This window comes from Notechis scutatus, chromosome 1 (assembly GCF_049901735.1).
Source record: "Notechis scutatus isolate UNSWTSFEM ecotype Mainland chromosome 1, rNotScu1.2, whole genome shotgun sequence".
Lineage (NCBI taxonomy): Eukaryota > Metazoa > Chordata > Lepidosauria > Squamata > Elapidae > Notechis > Notechis scutatus.
This window is the reverse complement of record NC_142009.1, coordinates 25,981,433-26,000,155: the sequence shown is the minus strand read 5'-3', so window position 1 is coordinate 26,000,155 and position 18,723 is coordinate 25,981,433. Positions and strand designations below refer to the sequence as shown.

Below are 18,723 nucleotides of genomic sequence, written 5' to 3'. Positions count from 1 at the left end.
GTCTAAATTCCCCATTGACCCTCCCTCTCCACAAATTCCCTTCTCAAATTCCCTTGACTCCTTTGTAGCACCATGGACAGCGGCTCTGCCTGGACCCGCTAAAAAGCGTAAGCGCCTTCCAAACCATTCTTTTCATTGGTGCTGTTGAGCTGGTTGCTGATACTAACAACGAGCAACCTTTTGCCCTTTCCCTAGTTGGAGGGTGCTCTGATCAGTTGAAAACAGCAGGTCAGGAAGGCAGATTAGACTTCCTTCCTAGTTGTTTAAATGTAAATAATGTAAATGGCCACTCATCTCACTCAAGTTATATCTACAGAAGATGGGAGTTCCACTTTTGATATTCTCCTGTGCTCCAAGGTTGGTCCTTCCCACCAATTCCTTCTGTCTAAAGCCAGGTAGAAGACATTTCAGGCAGAGCAGGACTTCTCTAGCAAAATGAGGTCTTTTTCCCTTTGGCAGATTGCCAGCTCCTTCTTCCTATGTTTGTTTGTTTTTTATGCTCTATCACTGTTTCCTTAGTTCCAGCCCAGTTAGACAAGGAATTTTGTTCCTCTTCTGGTGTCCTAATTCTTTGTTTCTAGTTCTGTCCTCCCACCTCCAATACATGCAGCCTAGAGTCAGTGCTCAAAACGTAGAGATGCTACTTTTCCTCACTCAGTGTAGATTTGCAACTGGTCAAAGTAATATTTAGATTCATCCAAGTTCAAAGGATGGAATAAGTTATCCCTTCCTTAACCCAGGATGGGAGGGTTAAGAGTGAAGTGTTTCTAAACCAAGCTAAAGCCACGCCTATGGCTGACTCTCTTTTTCCCAACACAAGAAAACATTTTAGCCAGCCCTTGATGAGTTGGGGAAAAGCTGGTGTTGGTAGTTTAAACCCCCCACCCACCCACTTCTGGTAGGGGGTAAAGAACTAACACAGGTAGCCTCTGTGAAGGATAAATGCAGAAATTTATGAATGAGCACCCTATGGAAAATTTCACCAACCATGCCTATGAATCTCATATTTTTCCTCCAAAGAAAGGGATCCAACAGAATCTCTCTCACCCAACGAACCTTGCCAGAATTGCTGTTAGCAAAAATAACTCACAACTTTATTATCTCCATATATTAAAAAGCCAAATGGTATAGGGAGAAAAAGAGCATAGAAGGAAGCAAGAAAAAGATGCACAGAGAAAGAAAATTTAGTGGGAAGCAAGAAAAACGTCTGCTGGAGTGGGGGAAGAAGCATGGGATGGGGCTGACCGGAACATTCTCCAACTGCTTCTGTCTTCAAAGTGACTTTTCAGTGTTGTCCTGGTGGAAGAAATAAGATACACATCTAGTGGGAAATAAAACGTGCCAGATTGCTCCCCAGATGATCCAGGTCTTGTGAATATCCCAGTCAAAGCAGGAAAGCTCACTAACGGGCACACTATCCTTTCCTGGTGACAAATTCTCTTCTTTTAATTCCATTATACCCTTGGAAAGCTAAGAGTTGGGGGAGGGAACAAGAGAATGAACATTGGGAGAAATTTTGCCAGGGAAACCCCAAAGCCTCAGAAGCAGGAAAGAAGATCCAAAATAGCCAAAGATCAACAGTTGTAAGTTACCAGAATTCTGCCCACTTTTTCTGGGTTAGGAAGCAGAATTATTTCCCTGCTGCTCTGGAAACAGTAGAACCTGCTCTATTCCTTTCCTTCAATTCTGGCTGATGGGTGTTATTTCTTTTCATTGTGTTTCTACCTCACCCTTTTTTATGTCATTGAAAAAGATCGTGATAAAAGAAGCTAGGCTATTGTCTTCTCTATAGCAGTGCCAGGTAAAGTACACAAAAGAATCAACCACACGGCAGAAAATTCCATTCAGATCATCCCTAGAAACTTTCTATGTAAGCATCCCATCAAGAGAACATCTGGTTGTTGGGACTCATTCCTGAAGATTCCTTTTCATATTCCTCCTGGCCCTCTCATTCTCTGCCAATTAAAGAAATTGTCCAGGAGAAGGAGGACTCACCCCGAGATGGTATATTAGGTGGCTTTGGTCTGAATCGAGACAGGTTCTCTCCATCTAGGGAGAGAAAGAGATACATGACACTATCATTCTACATTTCTCAGCTAAGGCTGAGGTTAGCTCAACAGGAAAGGACAGAAGTACTCAGAACTGTGATTATAAAATCACAGGCAAAAAAAGGCCTCACTTCCATCCCTCAGGCATTATTTTAATCTATTAGCTCAACTGTGCTTAAGTGAGCTAAATATATTAAAATAATTTCTGAGGATGTTTTCTTCTGCAGGTTCTTAATATTGAGTAGTTTATAATGAGGACATTTCTAAGAAAACTGTGGCTCAAACAGAACAGGTGGGAAGAAAAAAAATCATTTGGACTTTCTAATCAAGGCCTTGCAGTGGCAAAATCTCAATGCATCCCCAGGCAGAGCTACTCATTACAACTCTACCCATCTCTCATTTCAGCTTTTCAACTCACCTTCTGCTCCTTCAGGCCCCTCTGATCCTTCTGGATGGTCTTCCTCTCCAGCTTCAACACTTCCTTCTGGGATAATTCCTTCAGACTCAGTTTCTTCTCCAGAAATATCTGAGGGGGAAGCAGGCATATGTGAAAATGACAACTTTGTGTTATTCGTCTATCTTGAATCTCTAAACACACATTTTCCAACATGCTTTCTGAATGCTTCCATTATGTAGATAGACCTTTCAAAAATATGCTTCAGTTCCTCACACATAATGCATAATTACTGTATAGGTTTTGTATAATTTTCTTCCTAAGTCATACGTGTTCTAAGTACATTTTTCAGAAGACAAAGCAAAAGGGAAACCAAATCCTTTAATCTTTCTGAGTAAAGAAAGAACTTTAGTCTTAATGTAAATTTGTTATCCAAATTAATATCCTATCTAGCTCAATATCCTTTCACAACATGCAGGAATTCACTTTTAAAAGAGATTGTGATGCAAATTTTTTAAAAAAGTTTAAAGTAAAATAACTTTTTTATATTTTTTCCCAAATACACCAGCATTAAGGCTTTAAACTGCATGTATCACCTGGTTACTGATCCATTTTCTGGATTTGCATAATATGCTAGTTTTAGATCCTGTGCAAATATAGACATTAGACTTTTAGCTGACTTAGGTATGTTGTCTGAACAAGTCCCAGAATTCTTTATTGAGTTGATGTTGCTGTTGATTTTTGCACTCATGAGCCAAATATCTATTTCCTTCAAACCCCAAACTATATAAATGTTGTGGGTCCGCAGAATTACCTGATTACACATAAGTCTTGCTTTCAAATGCCTACCGAACGGTCCAGACAATGTCTTGTCATTTTATGCTATTTCTGCTTTAGAAGGCTGAAGGGTTTTGTTGAATCAAGTTCAAAATGGTATGGGTCATTCTCTTTGAGATAATCTAAATAATTCCATCTATCCCCATCCACCAATAATACAAGGGTTCCTTTTCCTCCACTCTTCAAATACCTTTCATTGCAATGCCCCCTTCCTTAGATACAGGCTTTTCCACCATACAGAGTTAGAGTTAGGGTTTCAATTCCTCAGTGTCAAATTCCTTCTTAGACAGGGAATGTGTAAGTTAATGAAAAACTTAAAGAGAATGGCACCCAAATGGAGGAACAGCAGTGGATGTATCCTCTCCCCTCACTCCAGCAAAATGTTTCTGTCCAGCCGCTCTCACCTGTCTGAAATTCAATAGTTCTCAGCATTTCAGCAACGTGATCTACATTGATAGAGAAATGGTCCATGTTTTCATAGCCAGATTCAGGCCGGCTATCCATGGATGCCTTGGACATGTCTGTGATCCTGCAGAAAATAAGAGGCATGGTGAAATCTAGCTGATGCATGTTTCTTTTCACCAAAATAAATAAATAAATAAATAAAGATGAGAACTGGCAGTGGGCAGAAGATTCCTTTCTCTCCAAAATGAGACAACGGTATGAATGTTTGTCTCCTCCCTTCTTTGTCCATTCTGCTTCCAGCAAATAATGAACTAAAGACGTCTGCTGAAATGGTTTCCAAAACTGTCCCCACCAAACTCCTGAAAAAGTATGCATCCCAGCTGTGCGTAGCATTTTGGGGGAATTGGGGAAAAGGCCAGGTATCGTGGCTTACTGCTGCCAATTGTGACTTCCATATATGTTTTCCGCTATTGTTTTCATTGCTCTGTCCTATAGAGCAGTGGTTGCCAACCGGTGCCAACTGGTGGGCCGCGAGAAAATTTTGGTGGGCTGCAGAGAAATGTCACCTCCAAAGGACCCCCACTCAAAGCAATTAATCCAGGCTGCGCCAGAATACAAGGCTGCACCGCCCACATGGCCCGCGGGAACCCTCCCTACCCACTTACTCCTTACCTGGTAAACTTGTCTGCTAAGTTGCTATTTTTCCTTTTTTTTCCCCCCCCCCAACCATCAGCTCTTCTGCTGTGCCGGGAGATTTAGATTAGCTAGAAAGCAGGAAATCATTGGATTTCTTGCTTTCTAGCTAATCTTTAGATCTTCAGCTCAGACCCGAACCTTCCTTAGGCCTGAAGCTTCTATTATTCAGTGCACACTCAGGTAGCCGATGGCAGAATTATAGATCTGTGAGCGAATCTGTGATTCTGTGAGCAACTCAATCTGCCTGCCTGCTTTGCCTAATTTTGGGTAAAAGTTGCTCTTTTTTTGTAAAAAAAATCAGTATTTACATAAATATTTATAATATTTACATACAAGCTATGCCCAGCCAATCACATGACCACCAAGCCACACCCACAAATTAGGCCATGCCCACAGAACCGATTGTTAAATTTGAATCCCACCCCTGCCTCTGTGTGTGTGAGAGAGAAAGAGAGAGAGGGGGGGAGGGAGGGAGGGAGGTTAGTTCATCTCTCTCTCTCTCTCTCTCTCTCTCTCTCTCTCTCCCCCCCAACTTCAGCAAGCCATCGTCAGTCAATATGCATATTAGTGGTCCCCGGGAGTTAAAAATTATGAGTTTGGTGGTCCCTGAGGTCCAAAAGGTTGGCGACCGCTGCTATAGAGAGATTGTGTGGTTTGATCTAAATACTAACTTACTGAAAGCAAACAGAAGCTGATTCTTCAGTCTTGGGCTTAATATTTAGTTGACAAAATCTATGTTGGGAAAGACTCCTGTGACTGGCTTCCACAATTCTAAGCATGGATATGATTCAGAATAACGTTAACATATCAACCTGAAAAATCTACAGCACTGGCTGTAATCCTGAATCCAGAAAGAATCCCACTGCTGTAGTTGTTCAAGAAGGAAAGAAAGATTACAGTGAGCCTAAAATAACAAATCACAAATTTGTGCATTTTGGAGAGACAGACACCAGCCTAACTGGATCAAAGAACAGAGTATGCATAAATTAGAAGTGAATCTCTGATTAACTTTGCTGTTGATTAACCTGTTAACTATTTTTTCTTCATGTACATAATGTATGACACATCAGATTGGGTTGTAAATAGCTGCAGAAGTTTATAAATCATGGACCTGTTTCGCAAGAGGGAAAACTATTTTTGTTGCAATATATTTGTCAGTGTACAACTAGGAGGGGATAATATGTAGTTTTGTTTTCTTGTCCATTTAATTCCCTTTAAAAAAAAAGTTGTCTAGTTTTGTTTTGTCTTTGTTAACCTTTTTTTCTTTTGTATTTTCTATTTTAATCTTCTGAATAAAATAAAAAATAAACAAAAAAGTGGATCTCTGATATCTCGAATGCTGCTGCTCTTGAGTGCCAATTGGGCCACTGAAGGCTGATACTAAGGCTCAGGGCCTGGACCTTTGCTCCTGTTGCTTCTACTCACTTTTTGATCAGCTCCTTTGACTGCTGCAGGAAAGAAAGAGAGAATCTTCAGCATCAACAAAGCAGAAAACAACTTAGCACTTAGATTTATATGCCGTTTTACAGTGCTTTAGAGCCCTCTTTAAGCAGTTTTACAGAGCCAGCCTATTGCCCCCAACAAGCTGGGTCCTCATTTTACCCACCTCGGGAGGATGGAAGGCTGAGTCAACCTTGAGCCTGGTGATATTCGATCTGCCAAATTGCAGGCAGCCGCAGTCAACAGAAGTAGCCTGCAGTACTGCATTCAAACTGCTGAGCCACCGCAGCTCTATATCCCCAAGTTTTAAACCACTTAATCTTCCAAATTGCAAATGGGGTCCTGCTTCTCCCCTCCCCTTACCTGTCCATCCTTAAGAAAGCGGACAGTATATCCTGCTTCTTGCTGATTGATTTAAACTGGCTCCAGGATGACCCTGTTCCCCCACCCTGTCCTGTCACACCTGTATGCACCTGCAGATAGAGGGCCATCTGGGGTTCCTCCATGGATTGGATGGCTGACTCAACCAGCTTAGAGGAGACCTCAAGGTGGTCTCCATATTGCCGGATGAGCCCCCGCACCCTTTGGACTTTTTCCTCTTGCTCTCGTCCGATTTCTTGCAACAGCTCTTTCTTGCGTTCCTCCAGGATGCTGTACAAAGAGTCAAAGCGCAGACAAAGATGCTGCTTCTGTCGCCGAGCATTATCCTGCCAGGGACAGAATACATGAACTACTATTTTAAAAGTACTATTTCCACCACAGGTTAAAGTCAACTAAATGGCATAATGAGATCAATAAGTACTATAAGGGTATATTTCCCTGCTTTTCTTCTTATTTGCTCCCAGAAGGCTCCAACTTTTCTCCAACTTTCATACAGGAGAAAGAAGGAAGCTTACATGTGGCCCTCAGTTTACGAGCACAGTTGAGTCCAACGTTTTCATTGCTAAGCTAGGTAGTTGTTAAGTAAGTTGCATTCCATTTTTCAACATTTGTTTGCCAAGTTGTTAAGCAAATTGCTGCAGTTGTTAAGTGAATAAATAATACCAGTTGCCAAGCACCTGAATTTTGATCATGTAGCCATGGGGATGCTGCCACAGTAGTAAATGTGATAACCAGTCATAAGTCACTTTTTCAGTGCCACTGTAACTTTGAACAGCCATTAAGTGAATAGTTGTAAGCCAAGGATTACCTGTATTGGCATATCCTGCAGAAATAAACATCACTTGAGAGCATCCCCCAAAAACAAATTGAATGATTTTATGCTCACCTCAATAGTTTTACAGATCTCTTCCATCTGGGTGATGATGGCTTGGATACGGTCATTCCCTGCCACTAACATGGCAATGCCATCACTCAGCTCCCCCTGAAGAAATAGGAAGGTGAAACTTAATGGCTGGGCTCACACCACTTGAGTCAGGGGTCCCCAAACTTGGCAACTTTAAGACTTGTGGACTTCAACTCATAGCTGGCTGGAGAATTCTGGGAATTGAAGTCCACAAGTCTTAAAGTTGCCAAGTTTGGAGACCTCTGACTTAAATAAATGCAGTAATTAAAACAGGTATTCATAAAGCGTGTCGTACATGCCTTAGCAAATATACAAAGTTACTGTAATAGACATATTGTAATGCTTAGTTCACATTACACACTACTAAGGCAATACTCCAAACCACAAACTACTCAAATTCATTTGAGACTTGAAATGTCTCACTCAAAGATATACATAGAGGCTAGACTCTGAGGCTAAGCCTTGATGAGCCATATGTTGCATGAACTTATCTTATGGCTCATCGGGACTTAGCCTCAGAATCCATTTCCTCCAAAGTCTAGCCTCTATGTCGGTCTTCAAGAAGAGAGGAAGGCTACAGTGCAGTGCCTGTGAACATGTTTCCGCTTCTATTGCATGACTGTGCAGCCAACATGAGTAACCGGTCAGATGGAGTAATTCTAGGGAATCTTTTCCCGCTTGAGATCATAAGGCGACTGAAAGCCCCACCCTGGATGGGCTCTTGTCCAAGAAAACAAGGAAATAGTAGGGAAGGGAAGCAGCAGAGAAGAGGAAAAGCCCCAATCAACACTACCTGAGTGCTCATGATCCAGGAATTTTCCTCCACACCCATAAACACACCTGATACATGAATAACTTATTTGTGGTGCTGGCAATTCCCCTGTGTGCCAGCTGACTTAGAAACTAACATTCTAAGCCGTAATATCAGGCCAGGATCACAATGCTGTTAATTGCTAACTTGGGCACCAGCATCTAACATGTGTTAACATGTTTCTCCCTCACTGCACAACTCAAGTGTTTGCTCTAAGTGTCCATAGGTGACTGTATGACTGTAACCTTGTTGCTTCTATCTTTACAATTTATACTGACTGTTTCCTAGTGTGAGTTTATTGATTATTTGTACCTTTTGATTTTCATTAAGTGTTGCACCTTATGTTTCTTGACGAATGTATCTTTTCTTTTTATGTACACTGAGAGCATATGCACCAAGACAAATTCCTGTGTGTTGAATCACACTTGGCCAATAAAGAATTCATTCATTGATTCATTCACTCATTCAAAACAGAAATTATGAGTAGAAAGAAGACAGGATCTTCTCCTTTTCACTTCCCCTCTTTCTCTCCCCACCACCACTCCTTGTACCTTTTGGCGCTTATAAATGTTGGTCAGAGGAGCCACTTCACAGTCTTTGTGGGCTCCAAAGACTTTGCACATAGAGCAGGTTGGAACCTCACAGGTCAAGCAGTATATGTTGATCTTTTCCTCTTCATGTTCTTCACACATCAGCTGCTGCTCTGCCTTGGCATGGAGAGGCCTGGCCACAGCATAAACAGAGATTGAGAGAGATGTTGAATCCCCAGAAAATGATCGACCCTGGCTCAAAAACCTTTCTATTTTACTTAAGGTCATTATGTCAAATAAGAATAGATATGCTCCCTTTTTGAAATATAGTGCAGCATGCCAAGAGGCCCAATTTTTATTTCCAAAGGAAAATACTTTAGTTCTGGGTGTTCCAAATAGAAGTTTAGCAGCAAGAAAGCCTTATGATTTGAGCTGGAGATGGATTTCAGTTCGGTTCCATCAAAGACATGCAGTGACCAAGAGACAACCAAGCCTTTGATTCTACCATCAACGCTTAGCTACCATGATTCTTCCTTTGGTTAGTAGTAGCAATGCAACGTTAGTGTAATCAGCATATTTAATAGTTTTATGTGGTTCACATTATTGATGAGATTAAGTGTTTTCTTGGTACTGTGTTTAGATGAGGTTAGGCATTTTAAGAATTACATTCTTTTTAAGTGCATAAAGAAGAGCAAATCCCAAAGCAATTTTGAAAATTACAATGTCGGGGGAACAGAGTCTTTTTGTAGGAGCACCCACAAATTTGTGCTCTCTTCTGCTCCCTGCCCAGGATTTTATGTAAGCCTTGTGGTAGGCAATGAGTTCCATTGAGGACATAGGAAACTAGATATACGGTATACGAAGGTTCAGAGATGATATTACAGATCAGCAGCCAGCAAAATCTCTCTGGAGACAAAGAGATTGCCGCATCAACCAACAGTAGTCTGGACAGCTGTTCCTCATGAGTAAATAGCAGCAACTAAGGTTTCTTCAGTTAGCTCACAAGTCGAGTGGCTGGGAATTGAGGGATTTCCACCAAGCTCACAGCCACAATATAGTCTATATTATGGACACAAAATTCTGCCAAGGCTCATTTCTTAAACACTTATGGAAATTGCTTTTTTACTGCTATTCAACTATTAAGAACCTTCCGATCGACAGGTCTTATAACAGGCACTGAGGGAGGTCACTTTAATCCTCAGCAAAATAAGTTTTAAAGATAAGCATAAGAACATACAAATTGTGGGGGAAGGGAGGGATAATCAGAAGAATAGCAATTCGAATGTTATACAGTGAATGGACTAAAGGTCCAGATAGATTTGAAATAAGATTTTGAAACTAGTTATAAGACCATCCTTCCCTGTCCTAGAAATATGTACCCATTTCATGTTGTATACACTTATACTTATTATCTTAAAAATTGGCAAATCAAATAAATAAATAATAAATAAATAAGAATCGAGAAAACACTGTTGTTTTAAATTCTTAAAAGAAATACGGATGAATTTGAGGGACACTAGAGAGAAAACCAAAGGCAATTTGGTTTAAATGTTACAATTAAAAGAGAGGAACACTTTAGTTTGACTTACTAACACAAAATGGAGCAAAATACAAAATAACATTAAACATATCAAAGGATATTTTTAAAAAATGGATGCAGAAGTTAATTTTAGAAGTTTCTGCCACTATAGATAGACTGTGTTCAGATATTAAGGAAGAGAAACAAATTGTACTGGACTAGATTGAGATGAATATCAAAGTGGATTTTAAAATATCAAGCTTCAAGAAAGATATGGAAAATATTACATTTAAAAATGAATTAATTCAGTTTTTCAATAATTAAAAGGGATATACAAATGGCAAATAAAAAACAAGGATAAATTTCTTATATCGGAAAAACAGACCTGAAGGATTTTATGAGAAGCAACAAAGAAAAAAGAGAACAAGCCACAGGACATTGTCTGATATGGGATTATGGATTAAGATTGTTAAAAGTAAAAGGAATGGAATATAGGGTTTATTTGATCAAAGTTAAAATAGATTTGTTATTTTCTGTAATCTTTGATGGACTTCTGCTGACTAGGGCTGACTGACAAGGTTTAAAGATCTGTTTATACATAAAATTGATTTATCTGATCAAGGTTAAAAGGAATAAAATGTTATTTCTAATAACCCTTAATGGACTTTTGCTAACCAAGACTGAATTATGAGGTGAAATGATTTGTTATAGGTAGGTAAGAGATGAAGTATGGAATGGAGATTGTTGTGTTTTGAGAGAAGGTGATATATTATTAAAATTGTTTATACTGATTTTGACAAGAGGAGAAGGCACTTATTTATTCTTTGCTATATTCTTTTTTCCTGCATTTTCTATTTTTTTATTCTTTTAATTTCCAGTAGTCAGTTTTTATCTATAGAATTGTAATGCTTAATGATTTTTTTTTTAAAAAAGAAAGCCTTGTAATAGGTCCTTAAAGAGCTGACAGAAGCGTACCTTCATTTTTTCAAAAATATCACATATTATGCTGTATTATTATGACTGGTTTCTCCCTTTTTGGAATAGCGTATGAAAGAGAAAATATGTTTGCAAAAGTGAGAGGCATATTTTGCTTGTGAGAGAAGCCTAATTTTTAAACAGGTCTTGCCACCAGAGATTATGCATACAGTAATCCAGTAATACTGAAATATTATGCAAATAAAGAACTGAGAACTGATATCAGTATTAGCATAACTTTCTGAAAAACAAGTTCAAGCTTTAGAGCAGGGGTGTCCAACCTTGGCAACTTTAAGACTTGTGGACTTCAACTCCCAGAAAGTTGAAGCTGGCTGAGGAATTCTGGGAGTTGAAGTCCACAAGTCTTAAAGTTGCCAAGGTTGGACACCCCTGCTTTAGAGAGATGGCTTTAGCTAACCTTCGCAACTTTGAACTCTGCTATAGAAAGAGCCAACAGTGTGTTAGATGTACTGGTTGATACACATTTGGTATTAAGTAATAGCGGGATTCAAAAAATTTTACTACTCTTTTTACACTGTAGGCATGGCTTAGTGGGCGTGGCGTGGCTTGGTGAGCATGACAGGGGAAGGATACTGTAAAATCTCTATTCCCTCCCCACTCCTGGGGGGGAGGTTACTGCAAAATCCCCTCCCCTCCCCACCCCATTAACCTGCTTTCCAGCTCCGTTCTCCTGTGCAGGGCAACAAAAGAAGACCCAGCCAATCAGCTGGGACTCGGGAGGCAGAGAATAGATGAGGGCAGGGCCAGTCAGAGGTGGTATTTGCCGGTTCTCCAAACTACTCAAAATTTCCGCTACTGGTTCTGCAGAACTAGTCAGAACCTGCTGAATACCACCTCTGGTATTAAGTAGAAAAATGCATATGAAAGCAAGAAAAGCATTTAGGAAGGAAGATGATGAGGAAGTAGGAAGGATAAGACCTGAGAGGTCCAGTCAAGGATTCAATCTCTGACAGGCCTTGAAGGAGGAAAGAGAGTTGAAGTAATCAGAAAGAAAATTCTGGTTCTGCTTCTTCATTTGGAACACAAAGGTTTTGGAGCCACAGAAATATATGAGCGCACACACACACACACACACGTCTTAGGTGCAGAATGACTACCACGAAGTGTTAAAACAGAAATTATGGGATTCTACATTTAACTTACCGAGAGGATTCTTGCTTGTAGATATCAATTATGTTTTCCACCAAAAGATTGCGTTGCAGGCCATAAACTCCATGCCGGTCCAGCACCACTTCATGCCGACAGGATGGGCACCGGAATCGGCCTCCTGAGGACACTGATGTAGATCCACGGGATTGCCACAGGGGGTTGGAGGCCTGGCAAGGAGGCGATGGGAAAGTTTTTGCTGAGGTTCAACACTACTTACTTACCCATTTGGTAGGAATGTGGCCCTTCTAGGAAACAATAATAGAAACCCAGGAGGGCATTCTGAACACCAATGACATTCCTCTGTCCCAGGACAGGTCATGGAAATAGGTCCTCTACCAGCCACTATTACAAGACTTGGCGACTTCAGAGAACACGGCAATAGGCAGCCACTGGGCAAAGGGTTATTCACAGCCATCCCATGTCCAACTTGCCAGAGTAACTCACCATATGCATAGCACCGTAACTCATTCTCCAACTCACATGTGAGTTCTAGGTTATATTCAGACAGCTGAATGGTGGTCTAATGACTTAAGAAGTGCAAAAGTTAAATGGGACAACCACACTCCTCCAATAGGGGTCTTAAAATTTTGGATAAGACTTGAAGAGAGAGCTCCTCTAAATAGTAAAAAATGTCTACATTAGATAATATCCCATCTCCTCCCAGTGGGCACGTTGCTCCCTTCTTTGGTCTCCATCTTGGTCACTTTAATTTCAGCTGAATTTTAAATTTAAGATAACTATTTAATGTTTCAGTTTTTTTATATGGCATTTTTATTCATTGATTGTAAGCTGCCTAAAATCATCTTTGGTGAGATGGGCAGCATATAAGTTAAATAAATAAACAAATAGACAAATAAATAAATAGGAACATCCTGGAAATATTTTAATGTTATTTTTATTTTTGTTTTTTATACTTTAGCTTTTGAAGAAATTTAATAAGATGTATTTTTTTAAAAAAAGAAAACCCTAGTCTGAAAATCAGAACTGCTGTTGTTTACACTGAAAACTTTCGGATACCACACAGGGCCTTCAGAGGTCAGTTGGTTTCTATAGACTCTCCTGTTCCAATATTAGAGCAAAGAGCATTGAAGTGAGACTTGAGCCAGGAAACAAATTTCTTCGGAACAAAAGCATTGATTTGTCAACATGAGAATCCGTAAGAATTTTTTAAGGTAAAATGCATAGGACTCCATCTAATTCAAAGGAACAAATTAATACATTTTCTTTCTGAGGGAAAGATATTAGGAGGGTGATATATAGGGCTTTTTCCTGGGCAATACGCAGTTCAATCTTTTTTTTATAAATCATGTGTTGAGGGCCTATTTAAGTGCAGGGAAATTTTGTGTGGATTTTCCTTACTTGTGAATCCTGTATCAGGGACTGCCCTTGTGGGGGAAGCAGGTAGTCAATTCACTGTATTTTAACACAATGTAGTTTAAAGGGGATTAAATTCGATGAATGTAAGAATGTCCCATATATTCAATTTTCCCTTGTTACATTAAAAAAGGAACATTCAGAGAGATTAGAATACAGAAGTCAACTCTGAAAGAATTGGGCATATTAATATAAGAAAACAAATAAAACAAAAAAGCTAGCACTGTTTCCTGCAACACAATGAATTTGGCTTATATGTGGAGTGAACCCAACAAAAGTTAAAAATCTTACACAATATATTTATTTTGTGACCTCTAGGTGGCACTGGTCGTGCACAGATTATTCTTTCTCTGCAAAGAACCTTACTCTCATTCTAATTAACATCACTTCTTTCCTTCTTAGTTTTGTAAAAGTGCAAAACATGCACTTTTGTTACTTTTGTTAGTCATTTTGTTTAATGAACTTAAAGACTATATCTTGGTGTATATATCTTGACTATATCTTGGCCTTTACAGATGGCCTAGACTGCTTAGTTTTCTCAGAAAAGGGTTTAATTCTTTAGGCTTAAAGGGATCCCACAACTCAGATGGTGTTGATGGGCATGTACACAACAGGTTTTAAAGAATCAAGAATTAGATTTTATAGAATTTGTCCAGAGAGATACAAAATCCTAGCAATGATAGTAAGGATGGCTTTTCCTTACTAGAATCTAGCCATAAACAATGCCAGCTAACCTCTTTTTCTGTTGTGTCCCCATAAGGTGGTTTTTATCTTTCACGCCGCCCATACTCAAGGCAGATTTAAATTGTTGTTTGCTACTTAAAGTAGAGTGTTCCCTTTTAAGTAAGGAAGAAAAGCCCTGGCTGTTTTAATGTGGGTACAATTGACTTGCAACCACAACTGGGACCGTGATTGTTAAGTGAGTACACCCAATATTATAACCTTGTTTGCCATAGTTAGTAAACAAATCACTGCAGTTGTTAAGTGAATTGCATGGCCATTAAACAAATCCGGCTTCCCCCATTGACTTTGCTTGTTGGAAGTCAACTGGGAAGGTGAAAAAAAGGCAATCACATGACCCTGTGATGCTGCAACCATTGTAAATAAAGTGTCCAAAGTTTGATCACGTGACCATAGATATTGCGATGGCATAAGTGCAAGGATTGGCCGTATGTTTTTTCAGTGATTTGTAACTCTGAACAGTTTCTAAACAAATGTTTGTAAGCCGAGGGTTATCTGTGTTGCACAAAACGTCCTAAATCTGATTCAGATGCCTTTAGTTCTATACATAGCAGCTGAATCTGTTCAGATGGCTCTCAGTCTCTCCCAGTGAGCTGTATTAATAAAAAACGGTACTATTGTGATAGCAAATGTCAAGCGCTAAGCTACTAAGCCACCACTCCATCAATACAGTATTACTTCCTAAAGGCAGAGCCAGCAGGAACCATCCTCCTCTAACAATAGTAATTTTTTGCAGGAAAGCAATGGGTAAGCTGGTGCCATTTGCCAGGCTTGGCTCAAATCAAAGAATCACCACCCAAGCATATTTCTTCTTGATGAAAATGATCGCTTCCAGGAGTTTTACAACTAAATACATACCGGACTCAGGACTGACATCAATTGTCAATGTCAAGGCTCAGTTTAAAACAAAATAAAGGCTCTTTGAGCTAATGAAAAGTGTTTTTCAGCATAAAGTAACTATAGTGTCTTCCCTGCTCCCATATTTAAAACTGTTATCTTGGAAATCACTAAGTCTTGGATCGTTTTCCATTAGGAAGCCATCTGATTTAGATCAGTCCAATTATGGCATCCCTGACAAAGGCTTGTCTCCATCTCCAAGAGAGATTTGTTGCTATGAAATAACTCTTACAAGATACGTTTCTCCTCAGGTTGAGATAAAAAATCTATGACATCATAACAACCATCCCATTACTTCAAAACGTCTGCTCCATTATCTGTGTGGTAAATGATGACATACTATATTTGCAGACATTATAAATCTCCCCATAGCCTTTTTTCTCTCCAAGCGACTTAGCTCTTTCCATAATTTTTGTGGGACATAGTTTCCAGATCTGTTAAACCACATTTTCTTCTCATCTGGAAGGGCAACAGTTGGTCATGGTCTTATTTTCTATTCTGCTCCCCCTGGTAAAAGGGCTGCATTTGCACAATATAGGCTAGTTTTAAGGGATAGTTTTGTGTGAGTTAGCAGGATACACAAATCCACCTGAATGCAGTATTGTATGAATCCAGAAAAGGGATTTATTTTTATCCGGTCTTTATTATTTTTAAAAATAACTCATGATGGCAAACATATCCAACACTTTCCTTCTTCTATTTTCCCCACAGAAACTCTGGGAGGTGGTTGGGTTGAGAAAGAATGAATAGTCCAAAGTCACCTAACTGGGTTTCATGGCAAAGGCATGACCTGAACTCAAGATGTCCTGCTTTTGAGCCTGATGCTAAACTAGACACTAGACCAAACTGTTTCTAAGTTCAGCATAGTTGTATAAATGTAGTCAACATGTAACTAAATGAGACTGAAGATACTTCCTTTGTTTAAAACTTTCGTTTCCACACGTGTTACACTTCTTTCGATCCTAGCCAAACTGTGTAACAAAACAAGTAATAACTGCAGCAGCCTCCTATTTAGACAACTCACAAAAATCATCATACACAAATCCTACTTAAACCAGTAGAATATTTCCCCCCTATATATGTTCAATTCCATCATCCAGCTCTCAAGTATCATTTTTGTCTTCTTTTTCATATTAGCTAAGTGGGTACAGACTAAATGGAAATATCTGGATGTTACTGGCTCCAGAAGATTGCAATGTATAGAAAATGTTCTGTAGGAAGAGACATTTAATTGCATCAATTTTATTCCACTCACTGATGATACATACAAAGGCCCTCTCCTCCTTCAGGCCTGCTTATAATGGCCTCTCCAGGCTGATACAAGATGTTGTCATCCTGCCCTGAATCTTACAACCAGTCTTGTACTCCTCCCATTTTGGAGCGCCTGATCAACACAATACACATTGTTCTTCCTACCCCTGCCTTCCAAACCGTTCCTTAAACAAGCACACTGGCCTTGATACACCAGTCCTTTCCCACAAAACATGTAACCAGCATTGCAATTATTCCTACTTCCAAATTCTCTATTGCTCCTTCATCCCCCTCTCTCATTGGGCTTCTTAAGTTTTGGGAGGCAAATATTTCCCTTTATTTATGTGACTCAAGAAGTGTGATGAATATTAACGGCTATCTATAAGCAGAGAATACACCATAACATTTATTACATAATTATCATATACTCCTTCACTCAGAAATGGCTGACTTTAGAAAGACATCACCCAGACCGACCTGAATCCCTTTCATGTTATGCTTATCCAGAGCACTGATTCCTGGGCTTCTTGCTCACCTGAAAGATGTCGTTGGCACACTTACGACAGAGGTTGTGTTGGCAGGGCAGGATGACCACTGGCTTGGTGAACATCTCCAAACAGATGGGGCAGATAAGCTGCTTCTCCAGGTTATCCATGCTCTGTGAAGTCCCCAGCATCGGCTTGAAGCCCACGGCAAAGTTCATCCCCGCAACACTGATTCTTGCCCACAGCACACTCCAATGGGCTGGATGGATGACCCCCTCCGCTTTCCCTAAGTCTCAATGCCTGCCTTGTCAATCTCTGCTCTCTCTGCCTTATTCTGCCTGCCTGTTCCAGCTCCCCCGCCTTGGCAGTACTGGCCTCTCTCCTTCCTGGCTTTTACACCTTGGCCTCTTCCTGTTTTATTTCCACTTCAGGAATTTCCCTCCGTCCACCAAGCTTGCTTCTCTTTTTCTACTTTGCCTGTCCAGATCTTGACTTCTTTCTGATATCATTCCCTGTCCTGAGCCTACAAGGCTATTCTTAGTAGGTCACATGACCCCAATGGAATCCCAGCTGCCATTTTTGTCTCCGTAAAGGGTGCGGGGGCAAAGCAACAGCTGTCAACGGGGATCAGGTGACATTTAGTCACTACTCCACAACAAGCGATGACACCTTCAAAAGATGGCTGGCAGACTGGGGGGAAGCAGGCAGTGGCATTCTCCTATGCTATATCCAAAACAGTCAGATTCAAGTATTGTTGGGGAAAAGAATCAAATCTTTTCACATATTGGATAAAAATAAAGACCTTCTACTAAAGTATAACTGAATGTGATGTAACTGACTGGAACCAGATAACAATTCGAATTGCAAGCATCTACTAAGGAATAAAATAAACTCTCTTATTTGCATTTCTTCAGTCAGTTTCCATGAAATATTAAAAACTGAGTTTGCAATTATGAAGTCAAGGAATGCTGTGAATATGTAAGTGGCTGCTCAGTTCCTTTTTTTTGCAAGTGCAATTAAGCTGTTGGCTTTTGCTTTGATTGTACTTGACACATTAAACAGCCTACTTTTCTCAACATTCAAAATGAATCATCAAAATATTAAGGGGAAACATATAAAATTACAATAGACTTAACCTTCATAAATACTTTGCAAAATAAACAAGTCTTACAACTTCGACATTCAAAGCAATTTATAGCCATTAGCCAAAGATACTTAAAAAGCCACTGCTCTGAATCAGACCAGCTAGTCTTAACAACATAAATATCTAAACCAGCCTTGCACATTCTGGAGGCTTCCAAACAGGATTTCCGGCAGTTGAAATTCAGATCTGGATGATTTCCAACTGGGATTGGGGAAAAAAGGCTGCTTAAAAATAATTGGGAACTTTAGGATAAAGAAACAGAAATCAATATTGTGCGCTCTTAGTCATTAAAATGGATACTGTGTAGTTTGGGAGGATTCTCTGCTAATTACACAACAGTTTTAAGCCTCTTTATCTGAATAAACATTTTACTGGGGAGACCAATTGGAAAATTATGTAGAAATTCAGGCTATATATTACTAATTATATTTCCCAAAGTTTTTATCACTAACTGGCTTAAATGTAAGCTGAATTCAGTTGTATAGCCTGATGGATGGATGGAATAAACATTTGAGTAATTATGTTTAGTATAGGACAATTTTATTTTTGTATAGGTTCTTTCTTCTTTCCGCATATAATTTTTTTAAAAAACAAAACATTAATACCTATACAAACATTTGTTAATTGCTTCAGGTTGATACACAGATCATTTCCATCCATTCTTGCCTCTTCAGATTGATCATACTTCTACAGGATTTTTCCAGCCCTGCTACTTATTATC

General features: G+C 39.6%; 1 protein-coding gene across 1 annotated transcript; it reads right to left on the bottom strand.

Annotated features, from left to right (window-relative positions):
* Positions 1-1,066: 1,066 nt before the first annotated feature.
* On the bottom strand, positions 1,067-17,385 carry TRIM54 (tripartite motif containing 54). Its single transcript, XM_087948438.1, has 10 exons — positions 16,909-17,385; positions 12,105-12,277; positions 8,468-8,639; positions 7,088-7,183; positions 6,294-6,527; positions 5,806-5,828; positions 3,684-3,808; positions 2,467-2,574; positions 1,996-2,049; positions 1,067-1,296 (listed from the first exon to the last, which is right to left on the bottom strand). Exons 1-10 carry the CDS (start codon positions 17,074-17,076, stop codon positions 1,286-1,288), a joined length of 1,164 nt encoding a protein of 387 aa, XP_087804564.1. The 5' UTR covers positions 17,077-17,385; the 3' UTR covers positions 1,067-1,285.
* Between the last annotated feature and the right edge of the window lie 1,338 nt (positions 17,386-18,723).